Source organism: Limulus polyphemus, unplaced genomic scaffold (assembly GCF_000517525.1).
Source record: "Limulus polyphemus unplaced genomic scaffold, Limulus_polyphemus-2.1.2 Scaffold1191, whole genome shotgun sequence".
Lineage (NCBI taxonomy): Eukaryota > Metazoa > Arthropoda > Merostomata > Xiphosura > Limulidae > Limulus > Limulus polyphemus.
The window spans coordinates 222,496-232,862 of NW_013666801.1; the positions used below are offsets into that span (position 1 = coordinate 222,496).

The 10,367-nt window shown below is 31.2% G+C and overlaps 1 protein-coding gene across 2 annotated transcripts in view; it reads left to right on the forward strand.

Moving 5' to 3' along the window:
* LOC106462531 (protein turtle-like) overlaps positions 1 to 10,367 on the forward strand; it is a 262,128-nt gene that overhangs the window by 207,547 nt on the left and 44,214 nt on the right. For both annotated transcript variants that reach the window (XM_022389838.1, XM_022389837.1), the window contains exons 4-6: positions 1,819 to 1,972; positions 4,176 to 4,463; positions 8,520 to 8,804. In XM_022389838.1, the coding sequence (XP_022245546.1) occupies positions 1,819 to 1,972; positions 4,176 to 4,463; positions 8,520 to 8,804 (727 nt within the window). The remainder of the gene's footprint in view (positions 1 to 1,818; positions 1,973 to 4,175; positions 4,464 to 8,519; positions 8,805 to 10,367) is intronic.

Below are 10,367 nucleotides of genomic sequence, written 5' to 3' on the forward strand. Positions count from 1 at the left end.
GGACTAACGCGCTCTTTATAGTGTCAGATGCGCCATTTTCATAGATTAGATTAAAAAATTAACAAAATTTCATCTGTAAAATATTTTGTTTCATAACCCGAATAAAGTAATTTATATTTCTTACTAGTTTTATTTGTAATATGTGAAGTTTTATTTCACAGTTTTAATTTCATTCTGTGGGTTGTTAAAGTACGTATATATGTGTTTTTTTATTTTAGTTTGATGCTGTCTCTTATTTTATTCTATTAATTTTATTTAACTTTCTTATGTTCTGTGTCACTCTGGTTTTGCATATGTCCTGAAGTTCATTAGAAGTTGCCTTTAAAATTTCTATGTATTTTAATTGTATATATTTCTGTATTTCGATCAACGTACATTCTGCTTAATCTGATTTATATTTAAATTTCAAACAATAAGTTAAGTTTTATGTCAGTTCCAAAGTTGTTCCCAATTTTAATGATTATTAGTTTTATGATTTTACTTGATTCCGTATTTAGGTTAATTTTGTATGATAGTTGACGTATATCAAGATTATACGTTTAACGTTTTTACTTAGTGCTGTAAAAATATTATGTTATTTCTGTGTTTTAGTTGATTGTTACTTTATTTCATTTAAATTTGGTTTTCTTTTATTTAGTTCATTAAGTTTTATTTCCTTCCATTTAATCGTATATTAAAGTCTTTAGGTTTGGTTTAATTAGCCTTTGTTGTGATTGTGTGACTTTAAAGATTGTATGTGGTTTAAAGATTTAACTTGTACTAAAGCTTTCAATAATAAATGTCAAATATGTGGCCCAGGAAGACCTTAAGGAAGGAGTGACTTGTCACAATACGAAGAATTACTAATTTCACCCTTACATAACTACTAAAGAATATCTTTATTTAGATATGTCAGTTGAGCTGTTCTAAATTCTAAGAGGTGTAATTACTGATATTCTTCTAAAACGGATATACGAAACTCATATACTTGAAATAATATTCTAGCTTAGACACATGTTACAAACTCTAATGTTTGTGTTGTAAGACTTTTATTTGCTTTTTTGTCATGCCCTCCTCGAGTGAGGCAATACTAATTTGAAGATGGTACAGAGACTTTTAAACATTCTTATGAGTTGGGGTTTACTTCTCTTGAATATGTTATATGAGAAGCATCATTTAAACGCAAGTAACCTAAGGATTGTAAGATACCAAACTAGAACTTTGGTCTAATCAGATAATGTGGCATTATCATTCTTGGTGCTCTGACTTTTAACTTGTATAAACGTGATTTCAACGTGCTCCAACAACCAGTTTTGGTCAATACCAAATATAAAAGCCTACCTGCTTATATATAGATTCCAGCGTACTTCTATTCATGAATATTTCGTTGTGTTTGGCTGCTTTTGCTTTGCTATTCTTCTTTGTTTTATTGTTTGTAAAATAGTTAAATAACCTGCTATATTTCGAATATTTAAAATTGTTTATAACAAATCATGCACCACAAAGGAATAATATGTAGCTCATCAGTTTCTTTTCTTTCAGTCCACCAGTACTAACTTAGATTATACTCACCAATGCTAGTTAGATGTATATAAGCTATTAAGTGCAGTCACTGAAGATATGTAACTATAATGCACAAATTAAAATATATTGCATGTTATATATATGATAATAATAAATAAGCTTGTACGAACCTTATTCTACAATAAAACATGTACTTGCATTTTCTAAACTAAAATTCTTGGTAGCATGAAGAGATGAGGGACTTTCAGTTATGTTTTTAACGTCAATTGATTAAACACGAATATATAAGTTTAGTAATGCATTTGTGTGTTGTAGGGAAATATTCCACTGACCGAAGGTCCCGGTGTAATAATCTATAGAGGAACCTTAGAAATATTGAAACTTCAGCAATCTCATATTGGGGACTATACGTGCAGGGCCAGAAATAGTGAAGGAAGTATTTCAACTAAAACCAAGGTCATTACTGCCGGTAAGAAACATATTAACGAAACTTCGAATATAACGACAAGTTTCAACCCAACGTTTGATATAGATAAGTAATGAAAGCCTAATTTCTCATCACGATTTCCGTTTTGTAATTATTTTTATCTAAAAACTCCATCCTTTATCTATAATATTAAGCAAAAAAACGTTTTTATTTTACATTTTGGGACAATTTAGAAATGTTGGATCATTAAAAAAATCCAGTGTTACAAAATGCGTACTGAACCAAGATAAGGAAATTTTAATTCCAACATAACTTAGTTTCTTATTATATCATTCATGGAGTTTGTTATTCGTCATTGCTCTTTCATATATCGCTTATTTGCTCGAAAATCCCCAGTTGAATATAACCGAAAATTCAATTTAACGTCTTAAACTGTACAATTTTTGGCATCTTTTTGTTTCCAGATTTCAGCATTCTTTATAGTGCTTTTATTGTGATAAAACAAGGAAACCATAGGCTGTGTTGTTGTTTTTTATTACACACGCAATGTTTCCCAGAAGGCTTTCTCCATTTACTTTTATATGACTGAACCATAAACTGAGCACTACTACAGTAGCTGAGAAGTACCACACATACACACTTCTAAACAGCACCCGCTGGTAATAAATACTTTTAAGGCTAAATGAAAATTAATGAAGCCCACTCCATTTCAGTGCCGTGATTGCTTCAAATACTTAACAGCAAGTTTTATGGAATCCGTTACGCTGATAGTTATCGACATTTAACGATTTGAAGGGTTTTGACACATACATTTATAGCAGACATATGACATTGTTCTTGTTACGCCATCTATTAATCAGTTGCTCATTGTATTCAATCAAAAGGATTTTAGAATATTTATTATATTAATTGAAGTGCAAAATACTTAACACTATAAAAAAATCAATGCACGTCAAACGACTTTTTTAACAAACAATTTTTAAACAAACAGAAGCATCAAATTTTCAGTTCTTCAGTGCTATGTGGGGCACAACTCCAATATGAGGTTTTAACGTACTTTTTGTTAAAAACTAATCATAAGACTAACCATCACGATATGGTATTATTGAATTTGTTTGAAAAATCGCTTGTGTGTTTACGTTGATTTTTAGTAAATTTTGCACAAAAACACAAAACACTCGACGAATCCCAGTTAATAAACCAACATTTCAGTTAAATACAAAATAGTCTTAATATTAACATTGACTATGAATGATAATAAAATATATATCAGAATGACACATTGTGTATATATATATAGATATACATACATAAACCTAGTCAGATGCGGTTCACTTAAACTTGTCCTTTCTAACTTTTAACTTAGTCCTTGGTAATTCATTGTATCTAGCTTGTTTGTGTTGATCAATTTTCGTCCTCCATGTAACTAAGGGCTTCCTTAATGATACTTAATTATCTCAATTTCTGCGGCATTTTATCGCTATTCTTTTCGTCGGTCGTAAATCACTATTTTATATGTAAGTCACCGTCCTCTGTTATGCGTTTTATTGAGGAAATTTAGTGACACGTTTTATATTCAAATAGTAGTTCAACAACTTGTCCCTAGGGCAAGTGTGGTTAAGTTGTTAATATGTTGAACTGTGGATCGCAGGGTTCAAGGCAGGTTTGAGCCACGATACGCCACTGAATGGGCTCTGCATTTCCAGCTATAGATACGTTATAAAAGTGGAATGAATCGCGGTGTTAATCATCTTATGTTTATCTTCTAAACAGCAATAGCAACGATATCATACATTCCATAAAATATTTATAACAGTTATTTTAAGTACTTAAAATCTGTAGTGGTTTCTAAGTATGAGAATTATTCGTTTGTAACGAACCAGATAATAGTTTGATGAATTTAGTGCGTTAACTTCATATATTCAGTTCAAAAAGATTGTAATGAAACAGTTAAAATGTTTGTTGTTTGATTTTCATGGCTATTCTAATACATACAGTTTTTCATTCATAATCCTGTACGTTGCTTGATCTTGTGCTTCTTCCATGAGATTCAACAGTTCATGTTTTCTCTAATCTCAGACTAAATGGTTTTATTTTCATACACAATGATTAATTATCAAAACCATCACAATGTGTTATGTCAGTTGCTTTAAATTCATATTGTTTATTAATCGTATATAAAAAGTTCTTATCTCGTTCCTTACTCCGTCTACAAAACACCCATTTGTTTTATCTGTTTCTATAGGTTCAGCTGTTATCACTGTTCCACCACAAAATATTACCAAGCTGGAAGGGGATAAGGCGGAATTCATCTGTGAAGCGAAAGCGTTCCCTGCAAATATCACTCACCGTTGGTTGTTAAATGATAAAGAAATCTATCAAATAAGGTGGTTGGCACCTCGTACTGTAGTCAGGAGGGACGGAACACTCTTTATTAATCCTACCTCAGCGGAGGATTCTGGACTTTATACTTGTGAAGTGTTTAATGGGATAGGAACACCGGAAAGAGCATCGGCCTACCTAAGTGTCGAATGTAAGTTGGATTGATCATTGTGACTGAATGTTTTTATTGACATATTGAGTGAAAATGGGACTAAACAAAGAATTAAGTGATTTCATATATTTCTCCTGTGCAGTTTTATTATCACTTTCAATTGTATCCAGTAATGAACAAATATTGTTATTATTGTATCTGAAATGAACTGGTAAACTAAAATCCATAGACTGTATCATTTTTCTGTTACCAGTTTATTCATGTTACTAAGTGAAAGAACAGATACCAGGCGTCAGATAATACAAACACAGATATACAAGAACAGATTCCAGGCGTCAGATAATACAAACACAGATATACAAGAACAGATTCCAGGCGTCAGATAATACAAACACAGATATACAAGAACAGATTCCAGGCGTCAGATAATACAAACACAGATATACAAGGCTACTCATTGCATCAGATCATAAAAACAAATGTTTAGCATCAGGTGTACGTAGTTATCCATCGTATCAGATAATAGAAATACACACACTGCAGTACGTATACACTGTTACTCATCGTATCATCGTATTTTTTATCACCACACTGTTTTTTTAAATATATAGATACAGCTTAGTTGATTTCTATTAGAGAATGACTCGAATGAAAAGTACAGCTTTGAAACGATCCTTCTTTATATATTTTTGAAAATCATTTCAACCAAAATAAAATAAAAGTATACATATTGTCTTTGCCTTTCGTGACGGAAATCACATACAAGCTTTAGAATGCATGCTGACAATTATCCAATATGAACATTTGGAGCTTCCCCAACAAATAGAAAAACAAAAACATATGAAAACTTGATTGTAGAAGTTGAAGCGCATACTGGAGGAAGTTAGACACTTGGTCATAACCATAGAAAAAACTAAACGACCTTTACGTTCCAGATAATAATAAAAAACTTTATTTCAGCCAATGTTTCTCCATTGCAACTTTATCAGAGCTAGTAGCACAAAATCTTATTCAAATTAATATTAAGGTTAACAGGAAAATTGGTTAAAATACCGTTGATATGAGTAAAAGTGTCGGTGTTAATTTCATTCTTTATAACATGTCATCCTTAAGTTTATAAAACATACTCAGATAACACATGAAAAAGCCCTCGCGTGACGGTTGCTCATGTCATGTACGCAAATTGAACTCCTAGGAAACTCGTTCGAGAGAATTTAACTAACATAAAATTAAAAGACGAGAAACATTAGGGAGTGTAGTAATAGCTTTGTTTAAGTTGGATTTCACGCAAAGCTACGCTAGAGCTATCTGTCCCTAATTTAGTAGCGTAAGACTAGAAAAAAGGCAGGTAGTCATCACCACCCACCACCAACTCTTGGGCTACTCTTTTACCAACGAATAGTGGGATTGACCGTCACATTATAACGCCCCCACGGCTGACGGGGATTCGAACTCGCGACCTTCAGATTGCGAGTCGAGCGCCCTAACCACCTGGCCATGCCAGGCCTGTAGTAACAGCATTAAAAGACTTAATTGCTGATTAGGCTAAAGCTACTCTTTTTTTTTTTTTTTCTCTTCTTTTTTTTCCATCTGAAGTTGTTTAAAAAAAAGGAGGAAAATAACAATTACAATAAATGTATATGTATACACAAGGGAATCATTAAGAATATTATAAATCTATAAATATAAACAATTTTCATGCTTTTATTTGTTTTTGAAATAAGTCCATTGTTGGGTTAGCAGTGAGTATATAAACACTAAAATTCGGGGTTGAATTCCCCGCGTTAGACATAATTCAGATAGCTATTGTGTAGCTAAAGAAATCATTCAACATTTAAAATATACGAAAAACATTATAAAGTATTAAATGTCTTAATATTGATAATGAAATGAATAAAAATCCTATAACCCGAGCGCTTTCGAAAGATGGACCTTTCTTCTTCAGGGGCAAACTGGGATAATGAATGAATAATGAAAGATATTAAATGACAGAAATGTATACATATTTAAAGAATAATGATCGAGTATTTGGTAACTTAAAACAGTATTAAACAAAGTTTCTAAGAAAGAATAGCTAGCTCCAGATATGAAATATGTTTCTGTCATATCTAACAAGTAACCTGATAAGCGGGTTTATTCGTACGTGATTAGTGGAGTATCATGAAGGTTTATATTCTTATTACGTACCTACGTATTTTAAATTTATTCATATGTTGTTTATAGGAATACTATTGATAGTGATAATAGGCTGGTTGGTTGGGGCTTATTGTTGCAAAGCTACGGGGCTATCTGCGCCAAACAACCAGTAAAAAAATAATACTACAAAAACTAAAATGAAAAGAAGCTAAAGGAAAAGTGAACTGTACTTTCACATGATTCAAGGTGAAAAAAATACAAATTTTATTTGATGTCTCAAAGAAACAATAACTCTAAAGCACACTTTAATGCACAATGAAATCCCTACAGTGAGGATTAGGAAACGGATACCAAACACAGCAAGTTAATATGGTGAGTTTGTATAAGTAAATCACGTCCATGAATGCTTTCTACTGAATAACTCTGTATTTTCTATGTCTGAAGTCCTGTAATCGAAATTTCACCAGAATTACACATTTCTATCTTCTGTATAGTAGAAGTATTCAGCAATGGTATACTTTTTAAGTAGAAGTATTCAGCAATGATATACTTTTTAAGTAGAAGTATTCAGCAGTGATATACTTTTTAAGTAGAAGTATTCAGCAATGATATACTTTTTAAGTAGAAGTATTCAGCAATGATATACTTTTTAAGTAGAAGTATTCAGCAATGATATACTTTTTAAGTAGAAGTATTCAGCAATGATATACTTTTTAAGTCTTCCGTCTTAGGAAATTTCCTTTACGGAATATCAGGATAAAAACTCTGTAATTTTATAAATACAGCGTTTAAAATACAAGCTGATAATCTTGGTGGCAGTAGGGATCTTCATCACCATTTTCAGCCTAGTATCTGTGATTTTTGAGAAAGCAAAATAGTGACATCGAGTTTTGAAAAATTCTGTTTGATCCATTTCCAAATTACCCCCAAAAATATAACTGAAACTTAAGATATCGAATTTTCTGTTCATACACGTTTTATTAACACTTGTTTCGGATAAAATAACTCTCAATAAACCCATTGTTGAGATGATGGAACTAGTTATATTTCCCCTCGTGTCTGTATAGGAAACAAACAAACAAATCTGTGATATTTGTACAATTTGTTACTCACTTTAGCCGAAACAGTTAGAGTTGGAGGTGCCACTGGACGACAAACACCAGGGTACAAACTATTGCTGAATTCCGGGTTAATTGCTCTACAGTACCCATTAATAATCTTAATTTAAACATTTCAAAACATATACTTGTTTTATTTCATAATAAGAAAAAGAATTACAGAAAAAGTTACGAATGTCAGTGTTTATAAAAAAGGTTGTAATACAAAATAATACACACCCACGTACGCACACATACATATATAGCGAGAATATTTCGTAAATAAGCATATAAATTATTATTTCCTCTTATCTTCCTTTCATCAACCTTCGTTGTCAAACGTTATTAAATTGAACCTACGACGTTTTCCAAGTACAGAGTTTGTTAGATGTCATTCTCTTTATAAACAAAATTAAACTTAAAGATATATAAACCAAAATTTTCGGGTAATACAATATGATATATTTTACATAAAAGTTCATAGCACTGGAGTCATCGACTTATTATATTAAACCCTCGCACAAGAACTGTCAGTCGAATGTATTGATACAGTATACTATTATATAAATACTCTCAAATGGTATTTTGTGTACTTGAAATTTAATCTATATCACAGTCACACCATATTTGGTCGAGCCAGGCTCAGAGTTACAAAACATTACATTGGTTTTTATATATGTGGATAATTCTTTATTTATTTCTTCACAGTTCTATGTTTAAACAATGTAAAGATTCTAAGTGAGTCAAATGAAAATTTTCTGTAAAAAAAAAACGTCCTAAGAGATTGTTTAAAGTTAACTATATCCAAATTGTATATAATATTTTCTTGCAATTTTGAATTGTTATAATGCTCCTTTTACAGATCCTGCGAGAGTAACTTACTCTCCAACGATCCAGTATCTTCCTCTGGGATTATCTGGGGTTATTCGTTGTTATGTGAAGGCTAGTCCCCCATTTATTCATATCAAATGGAGTAAAGACAATCGTCCTTTTGATCCGAAAGCCCATCATGGAGTGTTCAGTTTAAGTAACGGATCAATACAGATCCAGAGAGTGGTCTCCGAACACCAGGGCTGGTACATCTGTACACCATATAATTTGTATGGCACAACTGGCAAATCAAACAGGATGGAAGTATTAGTTCGAGGTAAAATAATTCGGTTCTACTAAATATACCTTGGGTTTGTATCTATGTACATATGATCTATCAAAGATTACAAACATTTCAACTTGCCTGTTAATAGCTCAGACCTAATTACTTAAATCACATTCTAACAGGAACTTCATTATTTTTAACATAGCATATTTTAGATGTATGTTACTTTTTAAACTTTAATCCAAAGGGATGTTTATTATATATTACTCTAATTATTACTCACTCAAGCTACGAAGAGGGTTAGAAAATACATATGAATTTTCATGTGTGTTATAAGTGAAGATTATTAAAAAGTAAATCTAAAAATAAATACAGTACGTTCAAAGTAGTAATGATTAAATATACAATATCCTGTTACTTAAATATTTATATAAAAACACTGATTGAGGAATGGCATCAGGTTAGTAAGGACACACTTGAGGTTTAATGATAAAAAGTAAGAGTACATGCGAGTTACACCTCTTACTTCTATATCTTCTTCAACCAACTAGTAACAGAATTAAAGTATACCGTGAATGTGTTCTCATAATTTTCGTGTTATAATAAAGAACCTTCATAATCCTTGGTGTATGAAATAAAATCACAAAGACAGTATCCAAAATTATATGTACACAATAAGGAAAATCTCGTGTTTTATAACACACTATAATTTGCCGTAAAACAGCTCAAAGATTTTCTATTAGCAATTAAACAAACTGAGACCTTAAGGTTAATTAAAAAATATCCAATGAAAATATCTCAACATTTTTAGTATCAGCCCCTAGTGTATTAGCAATAAGCTTGAAGGTCTATAATTTTAGCATTCTGTGCTTTGCGCTTAAAAGCAACCAAACAAATTTTATTAACAGTTAAAAAAAGTCCATATGTTTTGAGACCTTAAAGTATCCCATTACCTTGTAAAGACAGTCTAACACAAACAAGTCAAATCTTAAAGTATTCCATTACCTTGTAAAGACAGTCTAACACAAAGAAGTCAAATATTAAAGTATCCCATTACCTTGTAAAGACTGTCTAACACAAAGAAGTCAAATCTTAAAGTATCCCATTACCTTGTAAAGACAGTCTAACACAAATAAGTCAAATCTTAAAGTATCCCATTACCTTGGTATTGATGATAAGTGTGATTTAGAAAGTTTTAACGTTGAAATCAAATGTGTAAGGTAAATAACCAAAAGTAAAATGTCGGGACTTTTTAGGTTTTGTAAACAGTGATATAGATGAGACATTTATAAATTATACTAACGGTTAAGAACTTGTGGAAGGAATGCAAACCAACTAATAAAAAGAGAACCATAATTTTATGTGTGATTTATATTAGTCATGTTTTAAACCATCTGTGTTTTAATATTTTTATATATATAATACATTTCGAGGTTATTATTGTAGCTTTTATACCTTATTTGACTTCTTTGTGTTAGACTGTCTGTACAAGGTAATGGAATACTTTAAGATTTGACTTGTTTGTGTTAGACTGTCTTTACAAGGTAATGGAATACTTTAAGATTTGACTTATTTGTGTGAGATTTTCTTTACAAGGTAATTGAATACTTTAAG